Source organism: Chrysochloris asiatica, unplaced genomic scaffold, assembly GCF_000296735.1.
Source record: "Chrysochloris asiatica unplaced genomic scaffold, ChrAsi1.0 scaffold00154, whole genome shotgun sequence".
Taxonomy (NCBI): Eukaryota; Metazoa; Chordata; class Mammalia; order Afrosoricida; family Chrysochloridae; genus Chrysochloris; species Chrysochloris asiatica.
The window spans coordinates 3,570,597-3,585,667 of record NW_006408672.1 but is presented as its reverse complement, the minus strand read 5'-3'; the positions used below and the strand labels follow the sequence as shown (position 1 = coordinate 3,585,667).

The 15,071-nt window shown below is 44.0% G+C and overlaps 1 protein-coding gene across 1 annotated transcript in view; it reads right to left on the bottom strand.

Annotated features, from left to right (window-relative positions):
* PRDM15 (PR domain containing 15) overlaps positions 1-15,071 on the bottom strand; it is a 113,714-nt gene that overhangs the window by 68,268 nt on the left and 30,375 nt on the right. The window contains exons 2-3 of the mRNA XM_006870833.1: positions 6,380-6,425; positions 5,706-5,799 (exon numbers count right to left, since the gene is read on the bottom strand). Of these exons, the coding sequence (XP_006870895.1) occupies positions 5,706-5,799; positions 6,380-6,416 (131 nt within the window). The 5' untranslated portion in view covers positions 6,417-6,425. The remainder of the gene's footprint in view (positions 1-5,705; positions 5,800-6,379; positions 6,426-15,071) is intronic.

The window sequence follows — 15,071 nt, the reverse complement described above, 5'->3', positions numbered from 1 at the left end:
AAGAAGATCACCTCACAGCTTGCACTCAGTGGCCACAGCTAGTCTTTTTGAAATGAAACTCTAAAGGGATCAAAGCTTTCCTACAAAGTGGTAGTGCCATGGTAAATTCTCACCTTCTATGCATGAGACAGGATCAGCACTGGACTGCTAATTGCAAGACTGCTGGCTCAAACCCACCAGCTGCTCTTTGGGAACCCTATACAGGATTGCTATGGGTCAGAGCTTACTACTGCACTTAACAACAAGGATGCATGAGAGTTGGGTTTGATCCCAACACAGTGACCACCTGTCTGTCAGTGGAGGGTTACATGCTGCTATGATGCTGAACAGATTCAGCAGGGTTTCTGGACTAAGGAGGATTAGGAAGAAATGCCTGGCAATTTACTTCTAAAAAAATCAGTCAGCAAAAACCCTATGGATCACAATGGTTGGATCTGCCACCCACCCTGGGGATGGCACGGAAGCTGGCAGCATTTTGGGGTTGCCGTGAGTCAGGGGTGACTCAACAGCAACCAAAAAACCCACAAAAGCAGTAAGTATAACAGCAGGCCTGTATAGTGGAGCCTTCTGCTGACAGTGCCACTGGGACCTCCTGTGGCCTTTGCTACAGAAGAATTTGCTCAGAGCACAGATGACAGAGGGGCCATTTACTATTGGATGCCTTCATGCTCACTGCCCAATTCACCATTGCAGCGTATCTATTCTAGGTTAACAATGCTTCACCTGAAGCAAATCAGACACAGTTCTTGTTCTCAAAGGTGCCCAGTCTAATGAAGCAGGATGGCAGGGCCCTCGATGATAAGACACCATGAAAAAAAAAAAAAAAAAGAAACATAAAGAAAACACAAAAGTGCCACAGGCAGGCCTAGAGTTGGCAACCATCTTCCATCTGGTTGATCCATGCCGACAGTTACTTCCATTGAGGACATGCATGGCCTTTTAAACTAAACTCTGGAATGTTCATCACTGGAAGCCAGAGGAGAGAAGCTAATGGGCAGAAGGCCTCAGCAGAAGCACTGGGTTGGTTGGTGAACAAAGGTTCCATCAATGGGGTCAGCAGAGAGAGACCCAAATCACAGAGGAACCCACTGGTGGGCCAATGGGTTAAGTAAAGTTCAGTGGTAACAGTAAACACCTGGAGACTTTGGAAGGGGACAGTTGATCAGACCTCTCAACTTTAGACAAAAATATCAATCTCAAGGTTCTGAGTAAGATAAATCACAATGAGAGAACAAAATAGTAATAAGGAGCCAAGAAAACCAGTCTAGAGGCTTCTGGAAATTGTACCAATAAGATTGTAATCTGTCTAAAGTCAGTTGTTAATGAATCAATTCCAACATGTATGGCAGAGTAGAACTGTTCTGTAGGGTTCTTTTCTTTTACTTTAAATTTTATTTATTTTGTTGTTACTGAGAACATGCACAGCAAAACATATACCCATTTAATAGTTTCTGCTTATATAACTTAGTGATACTGAGTACAGTCTTCGGGCTGGGAAACCATTTCTATCCTCCTTTTCTGAGTTGTTTCTCCCTCGTTAGCATAAATCCACTGCCCATCTTTTGAGTTGCTCTTGTCAATTTGATCCCATATAATTCTTAAAAGAGCATAATGCTAAAAGGAGACCTGCTTACTAGTTTGGTTTTAAGAAGACTTCAGGGGGATATTTTTGGCCTAAGTTTTGAAGTTTATCTCAGGACAGCAGTTGCAGTTTCCAACCTCCATGGCTCCAGAAAGTCTAGAGTTCATAACAATTTGAAATTCTGTTCTGTATTTTCCCGCATTTGATCAGGATCCTTCTAAGGAATCTCTGATCAAAACACAATGGAAGCTGGGCACATCCAGGAGGCAATGAGCCACACATTCCACATCCTCCTACAATACCTCTTTCCTCCTCTGTTGTTGAATGTATTCAGGAACTAAGTGTTGTGCGTTGAGTGGTGCCTGTAAGTTTTTCAGATCCCATGTACTAAGCACCACCCCAAACATGACAGGAATGATTAGACCAGTGAACTGGGATGGCCCATGAAACCATGATCCTAAAACCTCCAAACCTAGAAACCAACCAAAAGCACCCTCAGCAGCTACTTCCTGTGTGTATGTGTGTGTGTCATTGTTGTAAATACTCACACCTTTACCAATTCAACTTTTTGTGATTATGTGAGTTATTGACAGCAATCAGATAATTAGCTGTGCAGCCCTACACTTAATCAGTGCTATTATTTTCATCATCATGAACCTTCCTTTCCTCCCAACCCTGTCTTGTCTTTTTACAGAAGTGAGGTCATATATTTTGCACTTCCGTGTCTGACTGATTTCACTCAGCATTCACACTGTCATATGTATCAAGGGTCCATTTCTCCTGTTGACTGAGTAGTATTTCATTGTACACATCCACCACATTCTGTTTATCTATTCATCTGTCGATGAACATTTAGGTGGTTTCCACCTTTTGGTTGTTGTGAATAGGGCTTTCAGAGTCTCTGCTTCCAAGTCTTTTGGGTACACTCCTGGGAGTGATGTTGCTGAGTTACGGTATTCTAGTTTCAGTGTTTTGAGGAACTGCCACACCGTTTTCCACAGTGGCTGTACCATTTGGCATTCGCATAAGGAATGGATAAGACCTCCAGCTTTCCCACATCCTCACCAACATTTATTGATTTCTGTTGTTGTTGTATTCATCCTAGCCACCCTAGAGAGTGATGGTCTCTCATTGTGGTTTTAATTTGCATCCCTCCAGTGCTGAGCATTTTCTCATGTGTTTGGCAATCATTTGGTGAAATGTCTGTTCAAGACCTTTGCCCATTTTATGGTTAGGTTATTTGTCTTTTTGTTGTTAAGTTGCTGAAGTTTTAGACATATTCTAATTATTAGATTCTTGTTGGATGTATGATTTCGTATTCTCCCAGTTGGTAGCTTGTCTTTTCACTTGTTTTGTAGTCTTTTAATAACAGTTCTTAAGTTTTTATTTAAATTGGGGTGTTTTTTGTTTTGTTTTTTAATTCTACATTGTTGTTATTGTTAAGTGCCATCAAGTCAGTTCTAACTCACAGGGTTTTGAGGCTATAAACCTTTGCAGGAGCAGAAAATCTCATCTTTCTCCCACAGAACTGGTAGACTCAAAGCACAGACTATGGTTCGCAGTCCAGTGCTTAGCCTACAGAGTCACCATTTATTGATTTTGTCTTTTGTTGTTTATGCTTTTATTATTCTAGTAAATAATGCAGTATTAAAAGATAGGCCTGATCAGAGACGATGACGCGGAGAGATGGAGCGGGTGGGGACTCTAGACCCAGAAAGGGAGAGGGGCTGTGTGCTGACGACTGGGGGGCAGGCTTGTAGTGTTTACCCTTTGGTTGGTTGATGATGCATGGAGGGGATTGTAATCATGGCAAGGAAACGATACACGATAGGATGAATGTAAAGCTAATGTTCTCCCATGTAAACTATCACATAATTCACAATAAACATCTAAAAAAAAAAAAAAGATAGGCCTATTAATGACTGCCCCTGTTCATCTAAGAATTTTATGGTTTTCGTTTGCACATTTAGGTCCTTAAACCATTTTGAATTTGTTGTGGTGTATGCTGTGAGGCAGGATCCGGTTTCATTTTTGTGCATGTGGAGATCTAATTTTCCCAGCACCATTTACTGAAGAGACTCTTCTTTCCCCATGAAATGCACTTAGCTCGCTTGTCAAAAACCAGCCAACCAGAGATATGTGTCACAGGGCTTTCACTGGCTGATCTTTTGAAAGCAGATGGCCAGATCTTTCTTTCAGGGTGGATTTAAGAAGCCCTGGTGGTATTGGGCTGCTAACTGCAAAGTCAGCAGTTTGGATCCACCAATCACACCTATGGAGAAAGATGAGAGTGTTTGCTCCTGTAAAGATTTACAGCCTCATAAATCCTAGGGAGCAGTGCTACTGTGTCCTGTATGGGTCACTAAGAGTCAGAATGGACTCGGTGGCAGTGAAGTCTGCATGGATTTGAACCCCTAACCTTTAGGGTTAGCAGTCAAGTTTAACTGTTTGCACTACCCAGGGTCTCCAGAATCTTTTAGTATCGTCTATATGTCAAGCATAGATGAGTGCTGTGCTTGACATATGTTGTTGTTACGTGCCGGGGAGTCGGTTCCGACTCACAGGGACCCTGTACAGGGTTTCCGAGGCTATAAATCTTTATGGGAGCAGAAAGGCTCATCTTTCTCCCACAGAACAGCTGGTAGTTTTGAACTGCTGACCATGAGATTAGCAGCCAAATTTGTAAACTAGACACTACTCAAAGATTCTGGAGACCCTGGGTCATACTTCGGACATATTGTCAGGAGGGACCAGTCGCTGGAGAAGGATATGTTTGGTAAGGTGGAAGGTAAAGACCCCCAGCAAGATGGATTGACAAAGTGGTAGCATCAATGGGCTCAAGCGTGGCAACAATTGTGAAGTTGGCCCAGGACCAGGCAGTGTTTTGTTCTGTTGTGCATAGGGTTGCTATGAGTCAGTACTGACTTGATGGCACCTAACAACAACAACAACAACATATGTCAAGCACTATCACATATGCCGAGCACTATCGAATCCTGGTGTGGCACTGTAAGCACTGGACTGCTAACTGCAAGGCTGGCAGTACAAACCCATCAGTGGCCCCTCAGAAGCCCTATACAGGATCGCTAGAGTCTGAACCAACTTGATAGTACTTAATAACAACAACAGCATCACATATAATAGGTGGTTGGGTGGATCAAGTATTTATATGTGCTCAATTATTAGCTGAAGGTTCAAACTTACCCAGCGTTCCCTTGGAAAACAGGATTAGCAATCTACTTCCAGAGCTTTAAAAACCCTATGGAGCAGCAAGTGCTGCTTTGCATGGGGTGGTCCTGAGTCATAGTCTACCCCTCAGCAATTAACAATAATCACATACAATGGTCACAACAGCCTCACAAGGGGTCCCAAGATCAAACAGCAACTAAGTGGCAGGTCTGGGCTGTGACCTGAGAGCTCCTGCTCTACATCACCAGGTGTGCTCACCTCCCTGAGGCACAGTGAGCATGGAATGGCAGGGTCACCATAGAAACCAGCCCGAGTGTCCATCATTGCCGCTGTGGGTATTTTCTCAGAAACAGCAATGCGCCCTCCACTCAGACCTAGTCCCCACTCCTGCCCACTCTGCCCACTGGCATGCCTTGGTCAGATGGTCGAAGCAGTGTGTGCTTCCCTGGGTAGTATTAGATTTTTGTTTCTGTTGAGTGCTATTGAGTCAGTTCTGACTCATAGAGACCCTATAAGGGGTTTCCAAGGGGCAGCTGGTGGGTTTGAACCACTGATTGTGGTCAGTAGTCCAGTTCTTATCCTACAGCACCACAGATGGTGGCTGTGTGCCATGGAGTCAGTTCTGACTCCTAGCGGCCCCGGTACAGGTTTTCCGAGGCTATAAATCTTTATGGGAGCAGAGTGTACTGACAGCCTGGGCCATCATCGCTCAGTGCACAAATGAACTATACCCATGCGCTGTACGATGGCAGACGCTCCAGAGCAATAGAACCGTTAGTGCCCTCTGGAAGCTGAAGACAGTGGTTTTGCACTCTTGTGCTTCAGCTGGGTCTGGTCTTTCCACAGATATTTCACCACCGCTGACAGACAGAAAACCCCAACTTGCAGTCAGGAGGGGCCCACACACTGCTCACTGCTCACAGCCACCACTCACCTTGCCCGGCTTAAGACAAAGGAGTCCTTGACCATGACCACTGGGCCCAACTCGGGACACTCGGAGTCATGGTACTGGCTGCAGTCTTCGCACCCTGCAAGCAGATATTGGAGTGTCGCGGGATGGGGGAGGGGGGAGACACAATCAAGAACATCACAAGTCACATATAGGGAGGTCATCAATGGCTGTGACACAAGCACACACCAAGACAACAGAGGGCTCAGCTGGTCGAGTAGAAAGGACGCATGCCCCGAGGGCTTCCCCATCACAGCTCCCACAGATAAACAGGGCATTGTCCCCAAGGAGAAAAGCCAGCTCAAGGACTAGGGCACATCTGTGGCAACGAAGAACAAGACTCCCAGGAAAGGGGAGAGGTGGGCATTCATCAGTGTGAACCATAAACTGAACTCACTGCCCTCCCCTCAAGCCCTTGGGTTACTTTTCTGAATCAATGACAACTCCCTGAAAAGTACCCTTAGCCCGGGAGTTCTCAGAAAGATGATCTCATCACTATCACACCCCCACGGTTTATTTCTCATGCAAGGAAGCGTATTTTCTGAAGCAAGTGGAAGTCATTTTAATTAAGAAGCCACAGCTTTTCTGTATTAGATAAACAAAATGTGGACGTAGCTCGGCTGAGAGCCAGCACACGTGGGCTGCATTCTGGGACTTACAAATGAACATGATCTCTTCACTTCCATCCTCTGCCATCTCCGACGCCTGTTGCGACACAAGAAAACAAGGAGTTCGTTATGAGCGTCCATCCAAACGATTACTAAAGACAATTTCTCCCAAAGTCTTCTGAGGTGCAAGGAACGTTAGCTGGTGCCCTGCAGACCACATGACGGGGATGTTCTCTTATGGTGGAATGTAGTGGAGAGACTGTACATGTATTCTCACTCCAAATAATGTGATGGTTATAATTTGTTTTTGTTTTGTTTTAAATAAAATGCTTTATTGGAAGGACCTCAGGATTAAGAAGTCTCCATGACTAAGATTTTCTCATCTTTTCATGGTAGCCATCAGATGCTGTTTGTAAAATAAATATTGTCAAATTGTTACAACTCATGGTGACCCCATGTGTGTCAGAGTAGAACTGTGCATCATAGGGCAGATTGCCAGACATCTCTTGGTAGACTTAAACCTCCAACTTTGGGCTAGCAGCTATGCACATTAACCATTTTGAACCACCCAGGGACTACCAAAATAAATAATCATACTCATACAGCACCTTAAAAACAAAACAAAAAGCAAAAAAACCCGTTTTCATACTGAATACTTCAATGGCAATTCCACCTTCCCCTCCTCCTGCTCCTTTCCCCAGAAGAATGAGAAGCAGATGATATGAAGTCCAAATGAAAATTCAGATTTGCCAACCACACGTTTTTGTAAGCAGGGAACAGAATTGGATAACTTCCCTATGGAATAGTGAGTGAACTAGAGAGAAACAGGCAGACAAGAAATGGGATTTCCAATTTGTCCTCATAATGCCAAGAATAAATAACCAGAGCGTTGTTCGTCCTCCCCACCCACTCTACCTATAAACACAGTAGAAAATATTTTATTTTCCTCAACTTCTCTCTGCTGCAAAAGTCTACTTAAATAAGAAAGAGAACAACCATACAAGTTAGACGATGCCTCTCACGCCATAGCATGCCAACCTACAGCTGTATGTGGATGTTCCATGTAGCCTTTCCAGATCTTGTTTGCTGGGCACAGCAGGAGCGCCAGCTGGTCACCACGTGAAGGAAGCACAGCAGGCTGTGTGTGTTGTGTGTTGCTGAGGGGCTGGGGGAAGGCATATTGGCTAAGTTGCTGGGGTACCTCCAGGAGGCTGAGACCCTGTGCATTCCCAAGCAGGAATGCTCTCCAACCTTCAACATGGCTCAAAGTCAAGGACATTTTGCGATGGGCAGCAAGTTCTTAAGAAGGAACTCCAAACTGTGGTTGGGAACAGTGAATGCTGGTGGTTGTACAACAAAATGGAGATACATAAAGCCACTGAACTGTTTAAGTCAAAGCCTGTTGAACTGGCAAATATTTGGTTACCTATAATATTTACCTATAAAAATGGCAGATGTGTCTGACCTCCTCCAGCTTTACAAAGGGGAGAGAGAATCACCATTAGCCCAATGCTGAATCCTTTGAGAGAGAGGTCAGACATGACTCCACCCTCCAACCTTTTACCAATTCTGACAACAACCTTCCCTCCCACAGATCTCTCCTCTTCTCTGCTGGGTTTAGTAATTCATTGTAATGGCCAATCAGAACTCAGACAATACTCATGATTACGGGGTTTATTAGGGGAAGTAACAGGTTACAATTCAGGATCAGGAATGCTCAGGATGTGGTCCTTCCCAGCCGTGTGCACATGTATGCCTTTCTCTGGCCTTTTGGTCCTGGGGCCCCTTGGCCTCTGCCCTGCTCCAGGAAATGTTACAAATCTCTTCAGCTCCAGTAATAAGTGCTCTACTCTGCCAGCAAACCTCCTGCCCAGAGGCACTCAGCTCCCTCACTCCATGGGTTGGCAAGCCAAAACTGTGCGACGTGTCTGGGGGAGCTCTGGTGGAATGGGATACCTCCAGGCACGTGGCAAAGTGTGTGAGCCAGGAAGCCCACCATGTCATCGCCTCCATTTCTCCGTCTCTGCTCTTTACCATTCTTGTTGTCTCTGCTGTTGTAGCTCTTTCTCTGTCTCCTCAGTCCTGCAGAATCTCAGCTCACAGATAGGCTCACTCCTAGCTCTTCTTTCTTGGTGGTTGTGAGGTCGGCTTTCCACCTGAGATGGTTCATTGTAAGCTTAGCTGAATGACAAACCTGACCACTCCTCTCATTAGAGTTCCATGCGCGTTATGTGCAGATTCCCAGTTCCACTCCCATACCACTGTCAGTCAGTTTGTCACACTGTGGTGACTGCCATGTTGCTGTGATGCTGGAAACTATGCAACTGGTATTTTAAGTACCAGCAGGGTCACCCAGAGTGGACAGATTTCAGCTCAGCTTCCAGAGTAAGGACAGACGGACTACTTCTGAATATTTGTTGTTGTTGTTACGGGCCGTTGAGTTCCAACCCACAGCGACCCTGTATAAGGTTTACAAGGAGTGGCTGGTGGGTTTGAACTGCCAACCTGACGATTCAGACTGACCTTAAAGTCCAGCGCATTACCTGCAGCACCATACCAGGACTCCTCTGAATATTTAATCACTGAAAACCTTATGAATAGCAGTAGAACACTATCAGATAGCACCAGAATATTGAATAAGCAGCAGTCAAGCAATCAAACGATGTTTTGCATTAGACAACTCTGCTGCACAAGACCTCTTTAAAGTGTTCAAGAGTAAAGATGTCAGCTTGAGGACTAAAGCCATGGCATTTTCAATAGCCTCATATGCATATGAAAGCTGGACAATGAATAAGGAAGGCCAAAGAAGAATTGATGCCTTTGAGTTATGATGTTGGAGAAGACTATTCAAAGTACCTTGAACTGCCAGAAGAACAAATCTGTGTTGGAAGAAGTACAGCCAGAGTGCTTCTGACAAGACAGGATAACAAGACTTGTCTCTCAGACTTGGGGATGTTACCAGGAGGGACCAGGTAACATCATGCTTGGTAAAGTAGAGGGTCAGCAAAAAAGAGGAAGACCCCAACAAGATGGACTGGCACGCTGGCAGTGGCAGTGGGAGCAACAACAATTGTGAGGTTGGTGCAGGGCTGGGCGGTTGTGAGGTTGGTGCAGGGCTGGGCGGTTGTGAGGTTGGTGCAGGGCTGGGCGGTGTTTCGTTCTGTTGTGATAGGGTTACTATGAGTTGGAACTGACTTGACATCACCTAACAGCAACAACACTCCCACAAGGGTGCAACACACCTTCTTTACATAATTAGCAAGCTATCCAATTCCCTTGGTGGGCCATATGCACTTTATTTGCATAGTCTCACCCAGTCAATTGGTGGGAGTTAACAAAGACTATACCTGGAGGTATATTAAGGTATTCACTGCATGGCAAGGCAAGCCTTGGCTCTTCTAACCACTGGCCCTTTCATACTTGAAGGATTAACATCCCTTTCCCCATCTTTTCACGAGTCCAAAACAGACATTATCAATTAGTCCTTCAAGTAGGACAAAACTGCCAGTAGCAAGCAGTCCTTCAGTAACCTCACCTATTTAGGCCTTCCAAGAGTCCTAAGGGTGAGGTTATGCAGATACCAGCCATTTGTGTCTGCGCAGGTGTCAATCTGGTCACGCCTGGTTCTCCAAAGTTTGTTTCATTCATGCTTCTGGCCTCTGATAAAATGTACCTGAGAGAAGATTTCTCCTTGCTCTGAGTCTTATGAGGAATCAGCAGAGCAAAACCTTAGAGCAGCTTTCCATTATTTGACCACTGTATTCCCCCCAGTATAGCAGTGCCTCCCCTTAGTCCTCTCTTTCACAATTACAGCTTCTACAGTGATCATCTTTACAACAAAATGAACCCTGTTACCAATCATTATTCACAACTGAATCATACCTCTCTTCCCCAGACCCATCAGGAAAAGAAGAATCATTTCAGTGAGGATCCTCCCTTGTCCCCCTCATTTTGAGACTAAGCACACCCACAAACATTGTATACACCAGTCACTTCATGCCTTGATATGCTATTTTAAGACATCCGATGTTGAATGTCTGTCCGATGCCCATCCCTGTCAAACCAATGGAGTCCTGGTGTGGTGCTGTAGGATAAGGCTGGTTTGAACCGAAAGGTTGGTGGTTCGAACTCATCAGCCGCTCCTCGGGAAACCCTATACAACATTTGCGATGAGTCTGAACCACCTCAACAGCACTTAACGGTATCAACAATGAAACCAATACGCTGAGGAAACAAGCATGTTCTTTGATCTGAAGAATTTTTCTATCAGTTGGAACTCTGAGCACCTAGATCCAAAGCAAAGTTTAGTCCAGAGCAAGCCATCAAATTGCAGCAATTGATGGTGTCAAACATTTTTCTGTTCATTCTGTCAGGTTCTAGTCAGCTCCTTTGAGCCAGGTCAATGAGTACCATCTATATACACGCTTGGGAGCCCACATACCTCCCTGTTCTTCAGAAGAACTGCCTCCTTCTTGTTCAGTCCTCATTCCTGTGTGCTGGGTCAACCAGCACCACACACTGACTGGCTCAGTAGTCCACACAGCTCGGCACTTCAGGTCAGCCAGCCGTTTCTCTCTGATTTCTAGCTTCTGTGGACATGTCAATGGAACAAGTTCAAGCTCAGCCCTTCTGTTCATTGCTGCATCTCTCCCACTTTCATTCATTGAGTGAAGCCAGGTGGTCACCACAATTGTGTGTACCACACTGTCAACTTGCAGGCTCCCTTTATCTTCCAGTCCTAAGGGTGGAGGAGGGGGAGTCTTCTGATGGCTACTGACTTTTCTTGCCTGAATGGACCCAAAGGTAAACCATGTGCTCAAAATTCAAACTGTATTTTAACTGAAGTTGTTGGTAGAATTCTTCAGTTTCATCATCAGTAGCTTTAGTGGTTGGTGCTTAAATCTGAATAGTAGACCCAATTAAAAAATGGTCATAGGACATAAACAGATAGTTCACCAAGGAAGGCATTCAGGTAGCCAACAAACATATGACAAAATGTTCACCATCATTAGCCATTAGAAAGATGCAAATGAAAACAACAATGAGATATCATCTCCCACCAGCATTAACAGCAAAGTTCAAAAAAACAGAAAACAAATGCTGGTGAAGGTATGGAGAGACTGGGAACCTCCTACACTACTGTTGGGACTGCAAAATGGTTCAACCACTCTAGAAAATGGTATGGCGTTTGCTCAGAAAGTTGGAAATAGCAATTCCTTATGACTCACCAATCCATCTACTTGGTATACATTCACAAAACATATGAGCCAGAACACAAGTAGATATACACACACCAATGTTCACTGAAGCACTATTCGCCACAGCAAAAAGATGAAGTCAGTCTAAGAGCCCATCAATGGAAGAATGGATAAACAAACTTTGGTAAATACACACAATGGAATACTATGCAACCATGAAGAGTAACAATGGATCTGCAAAATACCTCAATGGATGAACACGGGGGACATTATGCTGAGTGAAATTAGTGAATCACAAAAGGGCAATTATCACATGAGGCCATTATTGTAAAATCTTATGAAAAGGTTTCCATACTAAAAGAAACATTCTTTGATGGTTACCAGGGATGAGAGGGAGTGAAGAGTAATTCTCTGGCTAGAGGGTAGACACGTTAGCTTGAGTGACAGGGAGGGCAATATATAAGGAGGGGGTGGATAATACGCAAGAAAAGGGAGGATGGCAGATGAAAAATGAAGATGGGGAAGACTCAGGGAGGTACGCATGGGCTAAATTGGATAGCAGTAAATAGTGATTTATACACAACCTTGAAACAACAGTGTTCTGTGAGTAGATACATGGAGCAAGACATAGCCCGAATGGTTAAAGGAGGAGGAGGAAAATATTTATGTGCTTGATTGTCTTGTGGATAATGGTTTCCCCTGCTTACTACTGTGAAACAGACATTTATGTGCAATAGAAATTAACATTGGGAATTATAATAGAAAGCTTGTAAATCAAGTAAAGTTTTGCTGAAGGTAATACAGTAACAACTACAATCATACATTGATAGAGAAATTCCAGAGGTTCAAGCTGGATCCATAAGAGGCCATGGAATGAGGGATATCATTGCTGATGTCCAATGGATCTTGGCTGAAAGCAGAGACTATAAAGAAGATGCTTATCTGTACTTTATTGACTATGCTAAAGCTTTCGATTGTGTGGATCATGACAAGCTATGGACAACATTGCGAAGTATGAGTATTCTGGAACACTTAATTGTGCTTATGAGTTATCTGTACCTGGATCAAGAAGCAGTTGTTCGAACAGAACATGGGAACACTGAATGGTTTAAAATTTAGAAAGGTGTGCAACAGGGTTGTATTCTTTCACCATATTTATTTAACCTGTATGCTGAGCAAATAATCTGAGAAGCTGGGTTCTATGAAGAAAAATGTGACCTCAGGATTGGAGGAAGACTCATTAAAACCTGCGATATGCAGATGATATACCCTTGCTTGCTAAAAAGTGAAGAGGACTTTAAATATTTACTGATGAAGATCAAAGAGCACAGCCTTCAGTATGGATTACATCTCAATGTAAAGAAAACAAAAATCCTCACCACTGGACCAATAAACAACATTCTTATCAGTGGAAAAAAGATTGAAGTTGTCAAGGACTTCATTCTTCTTGGATCAACTATCAACAGTCACGGAAGCAGCAGTCAAGAAATCAAATGACGTAGTGGATTAGGCAAATCTGTGGCACAAGACCTTTTTAAAGTGTTGAAGAGCAAAGATTTCAGTTTGAGGACTAAGGTGCACCTGACCCAAGCCATGGTATTTTCAATAACTTCATATGGATGCGAAAGCTGGACAGTGAATAAGGAAGACCAGAGAAGAATTGATGCTTTTGTGTTATGGTGTTGGAAGAGAATTTTGAAAGTGCCATGAGCTGTCAAAAGAACCAATAGATCCAGTTTGGAAGTACAGCCAGAGTGCCCCTTGGAGGCCAAGATGGCCACATGTTGTCTCTCATACTTTGGACCAATTGTCAGGAGGGAGCAGTCATTGGAGAAGGTGATCATATTTGGTAAGGTGGAGGGTCAGAGAAAAAGAGGAAGATCCTCAACGAGATGGATTGGCCAAGTGGCAGCACCGATGGACTCAAGTGTGGCAACAGTAGTGAGGTTGGCCCAGGATTGGATATAGTGTTTCGTTCTGCTGTGCATAAGGTTGTTATGGGTCGGTACCAACTTGATGGCACCTAACAACAACAACTAGCTCTTCTTCAGTCTGTAACTGATTGGATCCGCTAAAAGGGGAAATAGAATTTGCCCAGGGAAATAGGCTTTTTAAGTATGGGGCCTTAGGTGGAATCCTGAGCCCCACCCACAACCTTCTAAGTTGGAATATTCCCATTTGAAAAGACATGCAGACCAACCCAGAACTGCTGGGAGAACAGAAGTTTCTTGTTGAAAGAAAGATCTGCAGAAACAAAGCAGACCGTTTGGCTGTTTGAACATCAAGTAAGCTGTTTGCTTTGAAGACATCAAAGCAAGAAGAGTTAGCCTATCAGGGAAAACCCCCTTCTAGGACTGAAACTCAAAGGGAACCCAGGAGTAGTACGGTATGCTCACTGGTGACCACCTGGGTCTATTTGTGAGTGGAAGTGGGGGAAATGCAGCAATGAAGACATGGATGGAGTTTGGCCACATTTCATTGGCACCCATTGACCTTGCGATGAGAGAAAGAAGAGGAAGGGGCGGGTTGGTCTGAAGTTTAGGAAGATATATGAATTCCTGAGCCCATGAGCACTGACCTAGCCCTAGGAGGCTAGGGCTGACAGTGAAGTGGCCAGCTGGTCTGAAATGCAAGGAGGTATGTGAGGACTCCCAAACTTGCAGCTAGTATCCATTTGACTTGGATGGTTAATTGACCAGAACTTGAACTGAGGAAGATAAAGACATTTGATACTGAGAACAAGTTCAAATTGCTGCAATTTAACGAACTAGACTTTTGCCTATGAATGCAGTGACTCAAAATACCAACCAGAATGGAAGGATTCTTCATAGCAAGTAACAACCTTGTTTTCTCAGTGTACTGGGTTGATAGGGATGAGAAGTATAGACATTAGCTATCAAAAATGGGGGAGGAGGACTACAAAGTCGCAAAGTGGCTGGTTTAGAAGCTTCCATGAGTATGCTTGGTAGCAAAATGAGGGGGATACAGTAGTATCCCTGCTGAATAGTTTTCCTCTTCCCAGATGGATCTGGTGAAAGGGGGGCGGAATGGGGGGGATTGGATTTTGTGACTCGATTGTGAATTTTGGCAGGATTATTTGCAACGGTCACAACTGTAATTGCAGAAGGTGTATTACTAAAAGGAGTTAGTCAGTCATCTTTCATTTTAGGAACAGACGATCCCAGGACCATCAAGAAAGAATAGCATGAGTGGAGCATGGGATTCTTACCTAGAAACTCTGCTACAGCAAAGACAGGACTGTGTGCCTGCAGGCAGGAGGCTTGCTGGCGGAAAATGCCCTTTGGACATTTAAATAATCTTATTTTGTATTGTTTTGTTTTGTAAGTGTACATCAAATATTTTGTCTTGATCATTTGTGAAATATAAGATGTGAATGGGTAGCCACAGGGAGGAACTGGGATAGATGTTATTGCAGGGAGGGGGTTGCAATCATTGAGAAGAAAAAGGTATATGGTTTGCTGAATGTAGAGTTGATGATCTTGTCTGTAAACCTTCATCCAATTCAAAATAAAAAGTTTAAAAAT